Source organism: Ictidomys tridecemlineatus, chromosome 15 (assembly GCF_052094955.1).
Source record: "Ictidomys tridecemlineatus isolate mIctTri1 chromosome 15, mIctTri1.hap1, whole genome shotgun sequence".
Classification (NCBI taxonomy): Eukaryota; Metazoa; Chordata; class Mammalia; order Rodentia; family Sciuridae; genus Ictidomys; species Ictidomys tridecemlineatus.
Window position 1 is genome coordinate 28016791 of NC_135491.1, and position 21672 is coordinate 28038462.

Sequence of the window (21672 nt, forward strand, 5' to 3'; positions counted from 1 at the left end):
GCTGACAGGTTGGGCTCCCCGCCCCGAACTGATGCTTTGGAGCTCAGCTGTGCAGCCGAGGCCCCATCCCTACACCACCAACCCCTCCATATGCCACGGGTTGAGCTGGTTTGGCTGGAAACCCAGGCTGCCATTCTGTTCCAGAGGAGTGGATCAGGAGTGGTCTCCAAGATGCAGAGAGACAGGCTCCGGAAGGGTGTTTCCAAAAAGCAGAGTGCAAACCCTGCTGGCCTCCCACTTAGGCCCCCGCCCAGGGACAGAAGGCAGACACATCCTTCAGAACACAGGCAGGCCCTCTTCCTTGGCCTCTCCAGCCTCAGTAAACTCCTGAGTCCCTGGAAAGCTCCCACACCGTGGCCTTCCTTCCCACACGCTGGCTCCCCTGCCAGGATTCTCATCCACGGCCTGCTCACCCAGGTACTGGGGATCCAGCTGGACTCTGGCCCATTCACCCCATTTACTCTTCAGTCCCTGGTCTCTGAGCCTGGCCTCCCACAGGGTGTGCCCCACCAGACACCTGATAATAGTGAATGAATGAATGAATGGCCCCCCGCTGTGGTTTCCGGAACCATTCAGGGGAGGGAAAGAGTGTGTTCTCTGAATGTGGAGACCTGGATACAGGCCTTGACTTTGCTGACCACAAATGGCTCTTGGGAGATAACCATTTCTGCCTTCCCCACTGGACTGTTGTGGAGGTGGACTCAAATAGGAAGTTGGTGAGCAGCTCTAGAGGGACTGGGGGGTCCCTGGGGGGTGAGGAACCTGACACCAGACAGATGGGGCCTGGATCTCCAGTCTTGAAGGTGGCTGTGGAGCTGGAGTAGGGTCAAGGAACATGTCTTAAAGTCACTTCACATTGGGGCCGATTCTCAGCCCTGGTCCTGGCCCCAGGCTGTAGATTTTCCTTATGGTCACCTGGAACAGGGACAGGGGTGCCAAGCCTCCAGGATGGTTCAGGCCTAGGATGTTTCTTCTAAGCCTGAAGGTAGCAAAATGATCCAAGCTTGCTAGAATGTTGGAGTGGACACTACTACTTCTGCAGACACCCACTTCTGTGGTGGTCAAGGATCGCCCGGTGACCTCAGAGCCAGGGGTCCAGGACGAACGGGTGATGGCACTCTCCCCATCCCACCTCTGCAGGTATGTGATGGTCCCGGCCTCAGGGACACACTTAGAGGCATCTGACAATGGGAAAACTCTCCCAGGGAAGAGATACCCCACCTGGGGAGGCAGTGGAAAGAACAGGTGGGAATAAGATCTGGATTCCGGTGTCGCCTCACCTAACTGCTGCTGGTTGTAGGCAGCTCAAGCCATCGGGGCCTCTGTACAAACTATGAAATAATTATCTACTTGGAAACCTTCTCCTGCCCTTCTCCAGAGTGGGGGAGACACCTCCCCACAGCGCCCCAGGACTCCAGACCTGTAGTGGCTGCTGTCTGCGGGGGTTGGGTATGGTGGGGCACTTTGAAGGCTCTGGTTTGATGGAAAAAAGTCTGTGTGCTCAGCAGATGCCAGCCACTTCCCTCCTTCAGAGATTGTCCCCAGATATCATTAGAGTTGGCTTCTTTCAGAAAGTGGGGACACACAGCTGGACCAGGCACTGTGGAAAGAGAGCGGGGAGCTGGAAGGGTCCTTGGGCTCCCCTCTGTGATCTGCTTCTGCAAGGTCTTGGATTTGAAAAGGACCAGAGAATGGATGACGCCTTCAGGGACGGCTGTGGAGCCTTCTGCATTCTAAGGAATGACAGGCTTTCCAGGTGCAAAGGCACCTTCCTAATGATGGGACATCAGCAAAGGGACGGACTCTCCTGGGGCACATGCCCATGGCCTGGGGTTCAGTTTGGGTTGCCACAGTTCTTTAGTGCAGCAGTGGTTCTCCACCTTGAGGACACGCTGGTATAAATGGGGACTGACAGAAAATAGGGACAGATGTGAGGTTTAGATGGCGCTGGGCTGTGGCGGGGGCTGGGCTTGAGTACTGGAAAAGCTCTCCTGGCAGTGACTCAAGTAGGAAGGACTGAAAACCACCAGCTCTAGGAACAGTGCCATCAATTTCATCAACAGATGAGGAAACTGTGGCCTTGGAAGGCTGAATAACTTTCTCAAGGTCACACAGCCCTAGATATCAGAGCAAGGCCCACGTGCTCAACCCAGGCATTGGTGAGCACGGATAAGCCTTCAGAACAAGGGCCATTCTGGCTCTCTCCTCCATCCCCCAGCACTGTCCCCTGCACATGTCTGCTCCAGGACTGCTCAAGAACAGAGTGGGGAGAGGAGGAATCATAGAGGGGCCAGGAAAGCAGAAGCCTCCAGAGGGAAGTGGGTGTTTGGGACCCCAGCCCTACCTCCGTCGCTTACCGATGGGGCCTGTTTCCCTAGCCAAGCAACAGGAATGGGCAGCATGCCCGGCCTGTTCAGAGGTGTGGGGCGCTTGTGAGGCTAGGGGACCTGCCGCCTCAGGAGACAGTGGATGGGGATTCAGAGAGTAAAGCCACGTCCCTGGGGCCAGCTGCCGGAGGTCTTCTTCCTGCTGCCTTTTTTGGTGACTGAAACTCTAGACTGATCCAGGAGCCAGACAAGCGGGCAGACAAGCACATTCTTTCCTCAGGCTGCCTCCTCTGCTGGGGGCAGGGAGTGGGGAAGGGCAGGGCCTGCCCAGGCCTGACCCCAGCCTGGGTTTCAGGCTGTGTGGCCCAGCAGGGCTCCCTGGGGACCAGGCGGGTAGTGGTTAAGGAAAGCCCCAAAGGCTGTGTGCAGTCTGTGGTTTGGAGTCTTGTGACTCAGGGCACTGAAGCCACCAAGCCGGAGGTGGTGGGAGGGGACTGATTCAAGCCCACTTGGCTTAAGTCTCCAGCACTTGCTGTGGAATTCTGCCCTGATTCTGGGCAAATCCCTGCCTGTCCAACCTCAGATTCCCCAGCAAACGCCCCCCATCCTGGCACCACAGATGTCAGAAGAGGACTGGAACGTGGAGCTGTGGCTTAAAAAAAAAAGGCTGCTTTTGAGTTTTCAAAAACCATCAAGAGCCCTGTTACTGATCGTGTGTCCATAAATGAAGTGGAAGGTGAGCATGATGCCTGCTCGGCTTCCTCCTACCACCTTCTGTAGCCCTGGTCAACTTTTTCTTTGTAAGAATGCGCTCTTGGCATTCTCCCACGGGAACAGGGTTGGACGGGCCCCATTGCTCAGGAAGGTGGGAGGCGGCTTCCTTCCTCAGCCTCCCTCAGCCAGCAGGCGGGCAACCTTGACCCAGGCCTTCATGGCCCTCCATTCTTTTCACGGGGTGAAGGAGGGCCATCTTATACACCATCTGGCCGTAGAGTCACCTCTGGAGGAAAGGAGATTGGCCTTTTGGGGAGGTGGAAGGAATTTCGAGAACTCAAGTTCCTAGCCCTGCTACACCTCGGGTTTTCTCTGTACAAAGTGGAGATAACAGCCCACCCCAGAGCACTGCTGAGAGCATTGAGAAAAACCCATGTTGGGGTACATGGTGGGCACTCAGCACTCAGCATGGGGAGCAGCATGCCCGAACCTGGCAACTCTGCCCACTGTCCTCTGTTCTCTAGCAATGACACCTGCAGGGTGATCCTCATGCCAGCCCACTTTAAGGAATAAAGGCCTCTCTAGGCCTCAGCTGGGCTTCCTGGGGCCCTGTTGAAGCTCTGAAAAAGGTACTGATACTAACCTGTGTGTCCTCCCCCAGGTCCACTCTTCTGGTGTGATCAGAGGACCACATCACACCCTGAAGATCTGTATCTGGGCTTCTGTCAGCACAGACTGGAGGGAGCCACGGTGGTGGATGTGAGCAGAGACAGTAGCAGGAAACAGGCTGCTCCACGGGGTGGGGGTGGGGAGCTCTCTTCTGAGGGGATGTGTACTCAGGAATTATAGGGCTCTGACATTTTCTGACTTGAGTGACCACCCCTAAGTGCTGTATGGCACCTTTCTAAACAGAAGCCGGACCTCTCCCATTGAATGGGGACACGTGTTTTACTCAAGGTAGACTCTTGATTTCGGGGGATATAAGTCTGGTGTGAATTAGCAGAAAAGGAAACGTTAGAACATCGGGCATGGTGACATCTGAGGAAGGGCTTCCTTGATGAGAACCTGGAGCTCTCCATGCCAGGAATGTTTCTGCTTCCTTCCTCCCAAGGATCAGCCACTCCCATGGCAAGGCATCCCATGGCTTTCACCAGCGGAGGGAAGCCCTAAGGCACGACACTGGCTGGAGTGAAACTGGGAGTACCTGGTGCTGAGCATGTTGTCAGGCCATGCCACCTGCCCAGGGAGAATGGAGTGAGCCAGGCAGCTGCCCCCCCTACGGCCCCATGCCTGCCGCAGCAGGGCAGTGGGTTCCTGGCCCTGGTGAACACCACTTCTGAAGGTCCTCCTGGTACTGCTGCCGGATGTCGCAGTAAGAAGGCACCGTCCTCCAGTTCACTCGAGCAGACATTTATTGAGCACCTATCAAGTGCAAGGCACTGTGCTAGGTGCCACAGAAATACAAAGAGGGAGCACAGACGTCCCTGCCCACGAGGAGCTCACAGTCTAGAGAGGGAGGTACACAGTCAACTGCAGCAACACCAGCCAGAGCCACACGTGCTGGAAGCGAGACACAAAGTGCTGTGGGGCCACAGAACACCATGGGGCTGCTTCTAGTCAGAGCATGGGCAAGGGTGGGCTTCTGAGGAGGAAGCCATCTGGAAGAAAGGCATTTCTAGCAGAGAAGAGGTCCAACACAGGAGGAGCCCACAGGAACTGAGGAAATCTGTGTGGCTGGGTACAGTACACAAAATGGACAATCAAGTATGGCCAGAAGGCAGACAGTCATGAATTCTAGGCCCACGGGCTCTGAACTTGGTGCTCTGGTTACAACATGGGAAATCACTCAAGAGTAAGAGGGTGGCCAGAGGGGGGCTTCTGGAAGATAAACCCGGAACACTGTGCATTCTGGAGAGGGGGAACTAAAGAGGTAGGCTGAGCAGTCAGGAACCAATGCCCTTGGAGAGGGCTTGAGAGCGACTAATAGGCAGTGGTAAGCAGAGGGCAACCTCACAGGGCCCCGAAGAGAGTGCATGGGGAAAGAGAAAGAACAACAGATGCAGGACAAGGGTCTAGGGAGTTTGAGGATTCCACAGGGCTGGTGACAGGACTAGAATAGCTACAGAAGGAGAGTGGAGTTACAGAATAGTGACCCCTAAGGGTGAATGCAGTTTCTCAAAATGTGATCCATGGACCACCTAAACGGGAATCATCAGGGTGTGGTCCTAAAGCAGCGGATTCCCAGGTTTTCCTCCACAGCCACTGAGTCTACACCTCGGGGTGGAGCCCAATAATCTGCACTTTTAACTTTCTTCAGTGCTGAGGATTGAACCCAGGGCCTCGTGCCTGCTAGGAAAGCCTGATACCACTGAACTACATCTCCAGGCACAATCTGCTTTTTCAAGGAGAGCCTCATAGGTGGCCCAAAGGTTGAGAATCACCTGTAAGACAAAGAGAACGTATTAAGGATTGGTCTTTAGGTAAAAGAAAAGGAATGAAGACTGTCTAAAAAGGGAAAATGTGGACAATAAGGCCAATGGTATCAGATGTTGGGTGGTTGAGTGTACATATCAAGATGAAGAACTGAGAAGAGGCCTCTGGACTTTCAATCTCGTAGCCCTGGAGGTTCTTCCTGGACTACTTTCGAGTGATGGGGCAGAAACGAAGTTTGCAACCCAGGATTAGAGAATGGGAAGTTGAGAGAAGCATCAGCAAGGAATGAACACGACTCCTCAGACACACCAGGCTATTTAGTTTAATCTAAAGGATCAGAAAAACATGGAGAATAATGGGGAGGTAGATAATAAAAAAAGAAGTTGGGGAAAAAAAAGAAATGGAGGTAAGCAGAGTAACTGAACAAATTAGGATTATTCAGAGACACTGGAGGAAAGCACAGGTGAGGATGAGGAAGCACTGATGAGAGATGGAGGTGAGAAGAGATTCCCAATGGAAGACCACACCCCAGAAGTGAGGGGCGCAGGTTGGGATCCGAGGTGGGCTAGTGCCTGGAATGACTGCCCGCTTGGGGGGAGCCATGGGGCGTGTGGCAGGGATTAGAAGAGCATTATGGAGGGCCTGGGTTTCCATGTGTTACACCCTTGAGTCCTCCTTCACATTCCACAAATGCCACAACAAGTCTACAAAAATGACTCTATTCCAAAAGCTGTACCCCGGCAAGAGTCCCTGGCAACAGAGCTGAGCCTGTTCAACAATGCTGGCCCTTCACCAAGGATGGCCGATGCGCACTTGATACTCCCGACTGGCAGACTTTAGGGTCTAAACACATGCCATTTGACAGATTGTCTTTTTTATTCCCAGAGATGGTATCTGGGGCCTAGGAGAAAATACAGGGCCAGGAATCAGTCAGCTCCACCAGCTACTTGGGCTTTGACCTGGACAATCGTTCTGAGCGTCAGACACTTTGTGGGCTGAATAAGAGACATACTCTGTCCCACCAGCCACCTTGCATAAATGACATGACACACAGAAGGCAGAGCCACTCCATGTAAAAGCAAGAAGGAATTACAATTACAAGGAAGTGCTCCTGCTGGCACTCCTAAAGTCACAGGTGGGAGAAATCTACTCAGGAGGTAGAGCATCTACAAGTCTCTAAGCAACAGAACCCAGTTGAGAGGAAGTGGCTAACAGGTCATGAGCTTCCTTTAATGGTTTGATACTGGTTTTCTTAATGGGGTTTTAAATATTTAACTTAAATAAGCATGATTAATTTCAGAAAAACAAACATGAATTATATTCCATGTTATAATTTACAATATAATGCATTTCTGTACTCTTCCTATTTCCTCTTCTCCCCTCCCATATTCAAGAAAAGGGAAGAGGGTATGTAGATCTCTCAGAAACAATACTAAGTCCCTGTGGCAAACATCTATAATCCCAGCTATCAGGGAGGTTGAGGCAGGAGAATCAAAAGTATGAGGACTGCCTGGGCAATTTAGCAAGACCGCTCTCAAAAAGGGCTGGGGATGTAGGTAAGTGGTACAGCACTTGCCTGATGTGTTCAAGACCCTGGGGGCGGGGGGAGTCCAGGACAGTGGTACATGCCTATAATCCCAGCGACTCAGGATGCTGAGGCAGAAGGATCACAAGTTTGAAGCCATCCTCGACAACTTAGCAAGACCCTGTCTCAGAAACAAATAAGGTCTGGGAATGTACATTGGTACAGAGTGCCTCTGGGTTATCTTCAGTATCCTCACCCACCCAAAAAGAAAAACCCAATACCAAGAACACAAAGGCTTACAGAACTCTGAGGCCAAGTTCAAATTGCTTCTAGAGCCTAGAAAATTCATGACCCTCTCAGCCTAGCCAACTCTACCTGACATTAGTGGAAGCTTAGCCCTGGCAATCGAGATGAGTCTCCTGTGTCACTTTTCTAACATGGAAGAGAAATAAAGGGGTTGGTGATATGTTGGACTAAATCCTGAGCCTGGAGGTAAGAGTCAACAGCTGGCCTCAGCCCTCCCACCTCTGCTGTGCTTCTGGAAACAACCAGCTGTGAAGCTGAGGCATAGGTGACTATGACTAAAGTCAACTCCCTGGCTCACTTCAAGTCTCCTGCCTCTACTTCCACAGCTGGCTGAATTGGCAACCTGTCCAAAGTGACAGTTGACAACTACTTTTGCATTATGAGGCACTGTCAAGGCATCTGGGCAAAAACATGATTGAAATACAAGTCTGGCCACCTGGAGGGTTCTGGGTTCCTCTCTTGAAGAATGCCACCCAGGTCCCACACCATGAACACCAGCAGCAAGCCCTCAGCCACTATTTCTGGGTGGAAGAGAGACACGAGCTATAGGCTGGACACGAAACTGACTGAGAGCAGCCCAGGGAGAATGCAGATATAAGACAAAGCCCTTTGAAGGTCCAGTAATAGTAAAGATGTTAAGAATTATACCAGAAAGGAATTTCACTGACAATTTTGAGCGACACTGAAAACAGACAATACTAAGATAAATTAGCTCTGGGAAAGACTCACAGGAAGAGCTGCTAGCAGGATACCAAAGAGAAGAACACATAAAAATAAACTGAGGGGCTCTGGGCCCCACAGAGGCTACTAATGCTATTTATTGGCTGGGGTCATTCTCAAGAATAGAAACTTTTTTGGCAAAGCTGTACAAACTCCACATGTTCTTCCATGGTTAGGGCCAAAAGCTGGCCACAAATATTGGGTCCTTCAATAAACATCTCAGACTCCCAGGTCTTCTGAGGCTAAGACAAGACTTCAAGAGCCAAGTAGGTGTATGGAGGCCCAGGTGAGGTGAGTGTGTCACGGCGCTGGGTGAGCAGTCTGCCCCTGCCTGGCTGCTCTGTGGCAGTGGCTGTGGGCATGTCCTGACAGTGAGAACTCTGGGCCTCAGCTGCTTCCTCTGTAGGATGGAAAAGGAAGAAAGGCGAGACCACACTAGCTCTCAAGCTTCTTCTAGCCCCGATATTCTGTGAGTCTAACTTTGCCCTGGTCATAAACAATGGCTAGGCACAAAGTGCCATCTAGTGGCACCACTTGTCCACTCTCACAAATGGCTCCAACAAAAGACCCCGTAGGAGGAAACCAACCCCAACTCCCGGGGGAGGGCAGAGGCGGCAGGAGAGGGGAGCACACTCCATGTTAGTGGACAGGATATATTCACCTCAAGAAAATATACTTTAAGAGGTCTTGCTTTCCTTAAGAAAGCAACTCTTTTTATTTAGAAATGCTAATCATATCCATTTGTCAATATCTTCAGCTTTAAGGAAAATAGTTTAAAAAACATAAAAATGTAAATACACTCAAGAGTAACTGCTATTAAACAGTTCTGAACAGGCAGAAAATGTAGACTTTCCTTTTACAGAAAATGTTAAATCTGTAATAGCAGCATAATTTATATATAGAAAAAAGCTGGTTTTGAAAACCGAGGTTTTTTTATACACAAAACATCTTTTTTTTTTTTTTTTCCTTTTCTTTTTTTCTCTTTCTCTATATACTACAACAATGTTTACACTGGGAAACAGGTTTTTTCACATTATGGTGCTTCCCATCACGTATAGCCATTAGCTCAAGTTTGATCCCTTGGCCATGAGCTCAAACTTCTCAGCACAGTCTTCAATCTAACACCATGGCAGAGAGCGCATTTAGATCTTTCATGTATGGATGGGCTACCAAGATCTGGTCAATTTTCAGTCTTTGCTCAGAATCAGGAAAGATCTTCAGCAGGGCTTCCCTTAGCTCGCTGGTTTCTGCAGAAGACCTCTGTGCTGGCATGGGCAGGTTCTGTGGGACACTGGGCAGGTTTGGCAGGAGCGGAAAGTGGGACTGCTGAGGAAGCCAGTGGCTTGGAGAGGCTCCCTGAATCCGGCCTGGAGGCTGGTGGCTGGTGCTGGCTGCCTGGGTGCCAGGAATCCTGAAGCTGGGGTCAAACATGCCCACGTTCGGCAGGGCGTTGAGCAGGGGTTGCATATCTCTGTGAATGAAGTGAGTCTTGGTGAGAGCAGTTATGACATAAACAAGAAACCCCTCTACAGCATGTGCTGCTGATCCAAACCCTGATCCTTAAGATGCCACTCTCTGGTTAATAGGGAAGATACTAGACTGCCATGGAGGCAGCGATATCAGCAACTACAGGGGAGACCCGGGGACTCCACTGATACCCATCTCTAGACTGGTAAGGACAGGAGATGAGCTAGATTCGTCCCAGGCCTGCTGTCTGAGGGCTGACCTTATCCACCTGTTTTGGCAGTAAACCAGTGTATTCGTGGGAGAATTTTTTTAAAAATAGGGATCATAGTGTCCTTCTATTCTGGAGAGTATGATTCTGAATTAGAAAAAGGAGTCCTTTTGGGTAGAAAGGTAGCCACCTCAGGCTCATGGTTCCCCCTCCCCACCAAATAACAGGTGAGGCACTATAATGGTGCCCACAACCTGATGCAGATGGATATGGGGGAATGTGGGGGTACAGAGAGGGCATCTGTATTGTTTCAAAATCTTCCACCTGACACTGGCTTGCAGTCTAGAAATGGGGACTGGCTCAACAGTTTTCCTAATAACTTAAAAAGTAGTCCCTCGGGAAGGAAGAGACTATCAATTACTTACCACCTTTACAAAGAATCACTGGGTAAGAGATAAAAGGGCACAATGAGGAAGCAGAGAGAACTGTCCCTCTGTTCAGTCTGAACCACAGGCCCTGGACTCACACACAGGTCTTGGGGCAGGGAGTAGTGAGATGGGCTGACATGCAGCAGGTGTTGGAAATGGCTGCCATCCTCCTGTTGTGGGAAGAGAGCATGACCCTTGGGAACTAAGCCCTCATTTGCATAATAAAACGAAACACTCAAAGAGAAATGATCAGGGGACTTAAACTGTGTTGGTCTCCCTAGAAGATAATACCTCTGTGTGAACTCCCTTAACCACTACAAAGTCCAAACCTGGAGCCCCCAAAAGCTATGTTATAAATGGCAAAGATCAGCTGTGAAGTTTTACTAGGAAAGCAGCCAGGTATGGTGATTCATGCCCATAATCCCAGCAACTCAGGAGGCTGAGACAGGAGGATTTCAACTTTGAGGACAGTCTCAGCAACTTAGTGAAGACACTGTCTCAACATAAAAAATGAAAAGGGCTGAGAATGTAGCTCAGTGACAAAGTGTCTCTGGGTTCGACCCAATACCAAAACAAACAACAACAACAAAAACCAGGGAGAGCAGTGTTTTCCTCTCTAGAGACCTCCAGAACACTCTTATGCAAACATCTGCTGGGAGATACACAGAAGAATAACTAATTTTGGTTTAAAAAGAAAACAGGTCTGTCACCATATTCTATGATCTTCCATTTAGGCCCATGAAAGACTGATTAACATCTGTTATCTGAGAATTCTGAAAACGGAAATTACCATTAGCACTACCAATCACTATTTTCCTTAAAAACAAAACCTAAACTAATGAAACTACTAAACAATTTCAGGAAAATTTAATACTGGAGATGGTAAAAAGCAACTGTCAGTTCCCCCAGGTAGTGATTCTTGAACAGTAAAATACATTAACATAAGCATAATAAACTGACAGGAGGAGTTCAAGTTCAAGGTCAGCAACTTAGGAAATCTCTGTGAGGGACTGGGGAATATAGGACAAGGGTAAAGTGGCCTTGGGTTCTATCTCCAGTATCACAAAATAAAGATTATAATACCACTTTTACACTTTTAGTCTTTCAAAGATAGCACTTGAATATCGCACAAAAAATTTAAATGAAATAAACTTTTAAATATAAGACAGTCTAAATACCTAAGAAAGACCTCTTTCCGAAGAAATTCTTCTAATCGAGGTCCACTTCTTCCAAGAGGATCATCAGGAACCATAAATATGTCCCCCACGAATGTATACTGAAGCAATCTACAACACAGAAAAATCACACACTGAAAAAAACACTAATTCTTTATGGTTACAGCATCTCAGATTATCTCAAAAGTTTTCACCCAACTGCAAAGGGATGATCAGCCTATAAATTCTAAGACAGCTTTACTGCCTTCAAAGGAAAAAAACCTATACTCAAATTATACTATTTTAATTTCTATTTTGAACACAAATTCAGCAGTGCTAGAAATTTTGCAATTTAGATATTTCTCTGGGTTTGGGAAGCAGCTTCTTTTTCTAATATAACTTAGAGAAACAAGATGTAAAGACTTTGGACCCAGAAGGTGATCGACAAAGATTTAACTTTTTAATGAAAATACATGCATCCATAGGCAAACCTACTGCAAATAACCTTTTTTAAAACAATGCAATATATAAAGAAAATCTAGTCATTAAGCATTACTTACCAACTATGGGAAAGGACTGGAGATGTAGCTCAGTAGAAGAGTGCTTTTACCTATAATGTATTAGGCTCTGGGTTTAATTCCTAGACCACCAAAAAATAAACAAAATTAAGAGCCTATGTTTGTTGTCCAGATTTAGGTATTTATGTATGTTTGTATATGTGTGTATGTATATCCAGATCTCAGTTTCTGGTTTGCTTTTGCAAATTCTGAACAGAAGCTGTATTGAGTCTCATTTAAAGTTGCCAACATGTAACAGGTGTGTCTAATACTGACAAGGAGCTCCAGGGCAAAGATCCTACAGAAACGTGTCCTAGAAGATTAATGTATGCTCATAAATTGCATAAAAGGCTAAGACTCATTCTTGGTTCAGTTATCACCAAAAGTTTTTTAACAGCACATGGGTCAAAATGCTATGTACTCATTTATAGCAAAGCTTTTTCTAAAATCCTCTAATGATTTAGCAAAATATATCAGACTAGAGGCAATTGTGAAACTTCAATAGAGACAAATGTCTAGTTACACTACTTACCAGTTATATTTGGCTCAAGGTACATTCATCTCATGTCTTAAGATTTGTGGGCTATCTGATTTTATCCTTGGTATGAGAGCAGACTCTTGCCTTTTGTTTTAAGTAACTGGACAGAGGATGCATGTTAATAAAAAGTCTTGGAAGCTTCAGTCTGCTGGGTTTGTTTTTGGTTTTTTATTTTGGGACAGGAATTGAACCTATGGGTGCTTTACCATTGAGCCACATCCCCAGCCTTTTTAATGTTTTATTTAGAGACTGGATCTTGCAGAGTTGCTTAGGGCCTTGCTAAGTTGCTGAGGTTGGCTTTGAACTCGTGATCCTCCTGCCTCAGCCTCTTAAGCTGCTGGGATTAGAGGCATGTGCTACCAAGCCCTGCAGTGTTTGCTGATCTTAAGGCAGTTTTCAGTAGTTGGACAATCACAGTATCAATACAAATGAAAAATTATAGCAGTGAATGCTAAATTCTTAACTTTGTTATTATTTATGGATCTAAACATGTTTTTAGTATAGATGACTATAAAAAAGCTCTTGAAAAGCATCAGATATGAAAAGTAGAAATATTCTCCCCGTAAGAAGTAAAACCCCAATCAGTATATTGCTTTTGGTCCCATCCTCTTGCTGGAATCACATTATTTCAGAGGTGAGATCTCAGTTGTCATGAAATCTAACCTTTCACTTCACAGCTAAGTAACTGAGGAAGGCCTCATGGCCTGACAAATTCTGCCATGGCAAGAGGGAAGTGCCCTTGTACTCCATCATGCCACAAAACTACACCTCATTTCATGTCTGAGAACACTGATCTCTCAGAGGACACCATGTGGACAAACACAGTGGGCCCTGACACACCACTCACTGGTTCTGAGGCTTTGAAAAGGGGGCCAACGACCTTGTAGATGGGGGGTATAGAAGAGTCTTTTGCAGGACCAATGTACACAGTGGACAGACAAAATGCAAACAAAAACAACAAACAATAACAAAAAACTTTTCTAACTAAAGACAAAGACGAAAATATTACCTTTTTGTAATAATTTCTCGCCAAGAGACTGACTCAGTCACAAATTCTCTGAAGTTATCATTTGTTACAATTATGCCACCAGTTTTGTCCGCTAAGTGTAGCAGAAACCTATGGTAATATAAGAGTTTAAAATGAGCAAACAGGCATCCCTGGCTTAGAGAAGCCATGTTATAATAAAAAATTTCTTCTTCTTAGGAAATGACCAAAGAATTCAACCAAGGCTAGAAAAGTTATGCCCCAGTCAACTGAAGATCAGTTAGAAATGAAGAACTCTAAAATTATTAGTGTTGTTATAAAAGAACTATTCTTCATAAAATCTAGTTTTAAAAAATAATTTATACATTTTTCTAGAAAAATTATATTATCAATAAACAATGGTAATAAGAATGAACAAGAGCCAGAGGAGAGAATGAATTAGAGGTGACAAGCCTGTGGAATCACTATTCAGCCTTTTAGCAAATAAGCTACAGTTTTTTAGTTCTAAGACTAGCTGCATGGTACAGTCAGTCTTGTATATATATATTTTTAAATTCATAGGCTCATATTTTGTGCTTTGATTTAAGAAAAGAGAACTAGACCTGCCATTCTACTTAGCCTACACTACAGAGTCATTCAAATGGAAGTTATGAAAAGATACACAATGATGAAGAAGTAAGAAACAATAAAGAAGAATGCTGTTTCATTGCTGGAGATTACTCCTGTGGATCCTGTTAACATATTTTTAAGGACAATGTAAATTTCATCTCTTAAGTCAGGATCACCACATATGTCTAAGGCAATGTAGACAAAGACAATGAAACAAACGGAATCACTGGAATTAAAGGTGCCAACTAATAATAATTGTTATTAGCAGTATGTATTCAAAGGGCACTAAAAAAAAAACCTCAATAGTTTCAGAGATCTTAAAAGACCTTGGAAATAAACTTGATTTAGTTCTTTATTAATGAATATTTTATAAATTATTTCTAACTGGCATGAATTTAAGTGGTGATATTTGTGTAGAGGTGTTAATAAAAGTAGGAACTAAGGCTTCAGTGAGTGTGCCACAAATCAGCACATGTACCCACGTCCTCCAAAACCCAGAGAACCATAGAAATCAAGCAAGAGCCTAGTCTGGGTGGGCTGGAAGACCTCAAGGCTTTTCCTGAATCCAGAAGCCCAACCTGCCTTTCAACCTGTACACTCCAGAGCCCTGCCCCTCACACAGGGCTGAGCATCTAAACTTAATGGTCATGAATATGAAAATCCTCAAACCTGAGTCAAGCAACTCAAGTCCTTTGAGAGTGTGCATCTGTCCAAAGGAACAGGTGGCTGGTTCCTCACCACCCCACTCCCACCTTAGAAAGGAAAATGGCCTTTCATACCTGTCATCATGAGAAGCAATTCTTTCTCCAAACACCATCCGGGCAGGAGTTAAAGATAATATTCCAAGCTCCTGGAGCTGGGTTAAGAAGTGCTGCTCTGTTCATGGAATAAGTTAAACACACACTCAGCAAAAAGGTATTTTCCCAGATGTGTAAATAAATGAAAGTACATCCAAATGTTTCACTTGGAGAGTTGTAGAAAACCTTTCTATTGATTCAGTATTACTAACTTACTGGGAAGAATTAATGAAAATGAAAAAGCAACAAGACAGACCCAAACCAAGGCAAATGCAGCATATGAACTAGATATATTTTTAACAATAAAAAGGTTCAACTCTGTTCAGTTCCTTAGCCCATTTGTTAATTGGATTGTTTGGGGGGTTTTTTGGTGTTAAGTTTTTTGAGTTCTTTATATTTCCCGGAGATTAGTGCTCTATCTGATGTGTGTGTGGTAAAAATTTGCTCCCATTCTGTAAGCTCTCTTTACCTCACTGATGGTTTCTTTTGCTAAGAAGCTTTTTAGTTTGAATCCATCCTATTTATTTATTCTTGATTTTATTTCTCATGCTATAGGCATCTTAAGAAAGTCAGGGCCTAATCTGATATGATGAAGATTTGGGCCTACTTTTTCTTCTATTAGGTGCAGGGTCTCTGGTCTAATTCCTAGGTCTTTGACCCACTTTAAGTTGAGTTTTGTGCATGGTGAGAGAGAGGGGGGCTTAATTTCATTTTGCTGCATATGGATTTCCAGTTTTCCCAGAACCATTTGTTGAAGAGGCTATCTTTTCTCCAATATATGTTTTTGGTGCCTTTGTCTAATATGATATAATTATATTTATATGGGTTTCTCTCTGTGTTCTCTATTCTGTACCACTGGTCTATTTTGATGCCAATACCATGCAATTTTTGTTACTTTAGCTCTGTAGCATAGTTTAAGTTCTGGTATAGTGATGGCACCTGTTTTATTCTATTTACTGAGGACTGCTTTGGCTATTTTGGGTCTCTTATTTTTCCAGATGAATTTAATGATTGCTTTTTCTATTTCTATGAGGAATGCCATTGGGATTTTGATTGGAATTGCATAAAATGTGTATAGTGCTTTTGGTAGTATGGTTATTTTGACAATATTAATTCTGCCTATTCAAGAATAAGGGAGATCTTTCCGTCTTCTAAGGTCTTCTTTAATTCCTCTCTTTACAATTCTGTAGTTTTCATTGTAGAGGTCTTTCACCTCTCATTGATTCCCAAGTATTTTATTTTTTTGAGGCTATTGTAAATGGGGTAGTTTTCCTAGCTTCTCTTTCAGAGGATTTGTCACTGATGTACCAAAAACAAACAATCCAATCAATAAATGGGCTAAGGAACTGAACAGACACTACTCAGATTATATACAAATGATCAACAAATATATGAAAAAATGTTCAATATCTCCAGCAATTAGAGAAATGCAAATCAAAACTACTCTAAGATTTCATCTCATTCCAGTCAGAATGGCAGCTATCACTAATACAAACAACAATAAATGTTGGCAAGGATGTGGGGAAAAAGGCACACTCATACACTGCTGGTGGGACTGCAAACTGGTGCAACCAATATGAAGAGCAGTATGGAGATTCCTTGGAAAACTTGGAATGAAACCACCATATGACCGAGGTATCGCACTCCTCGGTTTATACCCAAAGTACTCAAAAACAGCATACTACAGTGATGCAGCCACATCAATGTTTATAGCAGCACAATTCACAATAGCTAAATTGTAGAACCAACCTAGATGCCCTTCAATAGATAAATAAATAAACAAACTGTGGTCTATATACATAATGAAATATTACTCAATCATGCTAAGTGAAGTAAGCCAATCCGAAAAAACCAAAGGCTGAATGTTTTCTCTGATATGAGGATGCTGATCCATAATGGGGATGGGGGCAGGAAGCATGGGAGGAATGGAGGGTCTTTAGACAGGGTAAAAGAGAGGGAGGGAAAGGGAGGGGGCAGAGGGGTAGGAAAGATGGTGGGATGAAATGGACATCATTACCCTAGGTACATGTGTGAAGACACGAATGGTGTGACTCTACTTTGTGTACCACTAAAGAAATGAAAAATTGTGCTCCATATGTATACTATGAATTAAAATGCATTCTGCTGTTGTGTATACAAATCAGAATAAGTAGATTTTTTTAAAAACAGGTTCAACTCATTTGTTTTTTAGGAGTAAGCCACACATCTATAGTTGTCTGTACAAATATTTACGGATATTTATGGGTGTGGGTGATGACAAAGGAGAACTAGGGGCCAAAGCCACGTTTCAGACAACCAAATTCTCATACCCGCGGTCCCCTAATAATACTCATCACTGACTTAACTAAAATTCACACAATATATTTGATAGTCTTGGAAGTGTACATATATAAGAATTATTAAGACTCTTTCAGAGATCCAAGTTTCAAAAATAGCTTCAAAATGAGTGGATCTGTTTTGTTCTTCATGTACCTTCTGTTAGGAAAAATGCTCTCCAAAATGAAGGAAGTTGGAGTACCTGGGAAATGTGCAGTTTGACCACTTCCCACTTCACTAGTGACCCAAAGTCTCACTTCCTGCTTAATGTTGGACAAATTCTATGTTCACCCCAATCCCAAACTACCTTTTCTTTCTAAGTGCTCTAATATGTTAAGCTGTCTGGCAAAGCTTTTTCACTTGTCTTCCTATCATGACCTAAGACACAAATAACTGTTAAGTTTCTCTGGAATAATTTCATAAATCATAACAGGTTCCAACCTTTTGTGTGTGGTCTGCACAAAGTACTATATGGCTAATGATTTATATTAAAGTATTACTGTTGAAAAGACATTATATTTGAAAGTGCCAAACTTATCAAGTGGCCATTTTTCAAAAAATGCTATTTAAATAGTCAGAAATCTGGCCTAATAGAGGGCATATTTTCATTTTCAAAATGTCAAAAGAAAATTTTTGTGATGTACAATAAATTCTAACATAACTTTCAAACAACCATATGAACTTTTGCATCTTTCCTTCAATCACTTCTTATACTGTTGTACTCTTCAACTGATATCTTACTAGATGGAAGAGACTTAAAATTTTGTTGTTAAAAGATCCTGCCACAATACATGGCTCTAAGTACTATGTGTTGCAATTCTAAGCCAACTCATTAAAAATTTCTAATTAGAAATTTGGAAAAATTGGTTTGACTCACCTGTGACATTAGGATCACGCCTTGTTCTCCACTGAGGAACAAACACAGTAATGTTTCGGTTGCCAAGCTTCCAAAAATATTCAACAGCAATTGCAATTCCACGACAAGAGAAAAACTTTTTTAGACCATGGCTGTAAGAAAAATTTATTTAATTTGTTAGGTCCTCAGAGATTGTTAGTACATCATTTAACCTGCTCTTCACACCAAAGGCAAAACTTTCTGGTAAAGTAATACTTTAAATTTTCAAAAAGCCATTCCTAAAGAGAGAACTACTGGTAGCGTTCCTTCTCACATGTGATCGAGTGCAGGAAGTGTAGTGGTTTCAGTCCTGTTTTCCTTTTCCTTTTTTTTTCCAGTTTCCTAATCCCGATTATACAAAACATACTTTGTGAATTTGATATTCACAGAATTGTGCCATTAATACATTAATGGAAATGTATATGTCAAACACTTAGCTGTTTATTGACACGAGACTGGTTAAAAAAAACACAGGTATATCCATGTTTTTCTTATGCTATATCCATGTTTTTCTTATGCGTATGTTTGAAGCTAGTGAACTGTTTGTCACAATATATTTTTGTGGTATGTAAAATGCAGCTAGCTTATATAATTTAAAATTTGGTATGAGTTTATTCATGCCTTATCTCTCACTTTTTGAGTAAGTGAAAAATTTGGGAGTTTGAAAATGTCAAATTCATAAATAAAAGAACAAAATTCCCTGTAATGATCTTTTACCATGGGGGAAGGGGTCAGTGGCAGAGCCTACTACTTCACAAAACCAAAAGAGACTCCACTGAAGGAGTTCTGTCTCTCAATATGATAGTCTTATGGTTTTCCTTGTATTTTGGTTGATTTAATGGATGTGCTGTTTTGGTATAAGGTAATGAGCTTCATGGTAAATTTGTTAGTTAATGCAGTTTTTTTTCCCCCTTTAACCCAGTATCTGGGGATCACGAGTTCAAAGTCAGGCTCAGCAACCTAGCAAGGCCCAAAGCAACTAAGTGAGACCCTGTCTCTAAATAAAATGCAAAACAGGGCAGGGGATGTGGCTCAGTGGTCGAGTGCCCCCGAGTTGAATCCTTGGTAATCGCCACCCAACTTTCCCCGCCCCCAAAAAAAGAGTTCATTCTACTAGGGGGAAAACACTAGTATTTTAAAATTCTGACTAGTCACTGGCCTCCAAGAATCTCTAAGAATCTTAAAATTTGTTGCTAAAGCAGAAACTAGTTTAGTAGCTATGATGTTTATACCCCATGCCTGCCCGTGACAGAAGAATAGTTTAAGATTTGATATTATGACATGATGATCACTATCACAATGACCAAGGAGTTGCCATCACCAGCTGGACTCCAGCCTCTTTGGGAGAACTGTAAAATCTACCCAATTTAAAACTTACAACAACTTTTTTTTGGGGGTGGGGGATATATTGGGAATTCAACCAGATGCTTTACCACTGAGCTACATCCCCAGTCATATTTTTGATTTTAAGACACGGCAGAACTTATGGGAAATAATTTAAGGGCAAGAATCAAATGAAACTAATAGAACCTTGAAGGAAGCAGAAAAAAGGGAAAACAAGTAAACATACAAGAACAGGCCAACAGACTTTTTCTGTGAAGGTCAATATGATCTGTCTCACCACTCAACTCTGCCAGAAAAGTGTGAAAGCAACCACAGGCAAATAGTTGTCAATGAGCCCAGTGTGGCTGTGTTCCACATTCGGTCAGGTGGTCTCTTGTTATTCCATTCCTCCTGATGCCTGACCTCTGAGCTCCCTCCTCCCACCCCCCTTTTTAGTATTTTTTTAGGCAAGTACTCTGCCACTGAGCCACAATCCCAGTCCCACCCCCCACCCTGTTTTTTGGTAACAAGAATTGAACTGAGGGGCGCTTGATCACTGAGTCACATCCCCAGCCCTCTTTTGTATTTTATTTAGAGACAGGACCTCGATTTTGCTGAGGCTGGCCTTTGAACTCGAAATCCTCTTGCCTCAGCCTCTTGAGCCCCTGGGATTACAGACGTACGCCACTGGACCTGGCTGAGCTTTCCTGTTTGTTGCTTGCTTTGTGTGCAATGCTCTTGAACCTTCCTTGCCTACTCTATCCCAGTCCTCCTATGAAGCTGTCTCTAGACACAAGTCCTTAATCAGCCCCTTCCTCTCCTCTCACTTCCTCCCCTGCTCTGCAACAGAATCAGAGATGGAGTAAAATTTAGATTCTCTATTAGAGATAAGAAGATAACCCTGACAGACAGCATGATCTGCCTGGGTTACCCCGCCAGAGGGTGGATATGCTAGATCTCACCCGCTGGCTTCCTCACACCTGGCCAGTCCTTTTCCCTTCCCATTACTGCACATGGTTGTGTCACTTCAACTGCACCTCTAACACCTGAGAGGAGGCATGGGCTGAACACTCAACCAACAGCTAGGGTGGGGAGAGATACAGAAGAGTTGCTCACAAACTTCTCTTTTTAGAGGCTGGAGTTTACTCTCTTTTTCAGGGAATCATATATACAGATGATAGAGGCTCTTATCCAAACACAACTGCAAGTAAACAAACTCATTCTCAATAAAATAATTCAGGAGTGGGTGGCTTATCTAAAGGCATTCAAATATGGCAAGGATACAGCAACAAGACATGTGGTGGTGGTGGGGAATGGGAGAACGTGTATTGTTTTTAAAGGGCACCCTTTTTTATTAGCAAGGACAGGCCTGTAGTTAATGCTATCTAGCTCTAAAATAAAAATCTAAAATACAACAACCAAAGGGTACATGTTTATCCCTAAAAAGGCTAACCCATGACGGAAATGTACTAAAAAGCTAGGAGTGGTGGTGCGCGCCTGGAATCCCAGTGACTCGACTCTGGAGGCTGAGGCAGAAAGACTGCCAAATTTGAGGCCAACCTCAGCAGTGTAGTAAGATCCTGTCTCAAGATTAAAAATAAAAAGAGTTGGGGATATAGCTCAAGTGGTAAAGTGCTCCTAAATTCAATCCCCAGTATACCCCCAGCCCCCACAAAAGGGAACCTCACAGAGGTGGATGCAGCGGCACATGCCTGTAATCTCAGCTGTTCAGGAAGCTGAGGCAGAAGAATTACAAGTTTGAGGCCAGCCTGGGCAATTTAATGAGACCTTGTTCTCAAAAGTTTAAAAAAAGGGTTGGGGATGTAGCTCAGTGGATGGCTTGCCTAGCATACATGAGGCTCTGGGTTCAACCCCCAGTCCGGGGCCGCCCCGTTGGGGAACTTGTAAAGTACCTCTTTTTCAATAGACAGAAATGTATATACTACCAGCTTTTCATATAATGATTCTGCTTGACAACTGTAGAAACTGAATGGATTGAAACAGCATTCCACTGAGTCAAGTTGGGGATACAGATAAAGGAATGCTGTTGTCCTGGACCCCTCACAAATGCAAGCTAGTGGGGGAGGGGAGAAAGTTCTTGGAAACATTAGATCAGCTCCGATTTCCAATGATGTTTTTTGTAAAAAGATCAAATCATTTTTGCTACTCTGAAAAATCTCCAGAGCTGGAGGAATACTGCTTCTAAATTATGGCAAAGAAATAACAGATATGCCCCAAAAATAAAACTACAGGGAAAAAAGAAAAAATGTTAAGTGGAAATAAATTGTTGTACTGAAAATATTACCAAAAGCCCCGTTAGGAATCTTTCCTATTTCCAATTCCAACATCTTGACTAAGCAGATGTGTTTA

General features: G+C 44.2%; 1 protein-coding gene across 5 annotated transcripts in view; it reads right to left on the reverse strand.

The window, feature by feature from the left end:
- Window positions 1-4435: 4435 nt before the first annotated feature.
- N4bp1 (NEDD4 binding protein 1) overlaps window positions 4436-21672 on the reverse strand; it is a 48642-nt gene continuing 31405 nt past the window's right edge. Inside the window, exons 3-8 of one of the 5 annotated variants that reach the window (XM_078032262.1) lie at window positions 17962-18092; window positions 14751-14847; window positions 13387-13494; window positions 11307-11414; window positions 10227-10298; window positions 4436-9496 (exon numbers count right to left, since the gene is read on the reverse strand). In XM_078032262.1, coding sequence (XP_077888388.1) covers window positions 9139-9496; window positions 10227-10298; window positions 11307-11414; window positions 13387-13494; window positions 14751-14847; window positions 17962-18092 — 874 coding nt within the window. In that variant the 3' untranslated portion in view covers window positions 4436-9138. Of the gene's footprint in view, window positions 9497-10125; window positions 10299-11306; window positions 11415-13386; window positions 13495-14750; window positions 14848-17961; window positions 18093-21672 lie in introns of all 5 variants that reach the window. The other 4 variants (XR_013430852.1, XM_078032264.1, XM_078032263.1 and 1 more) reach the window with 4 other exon arrangements.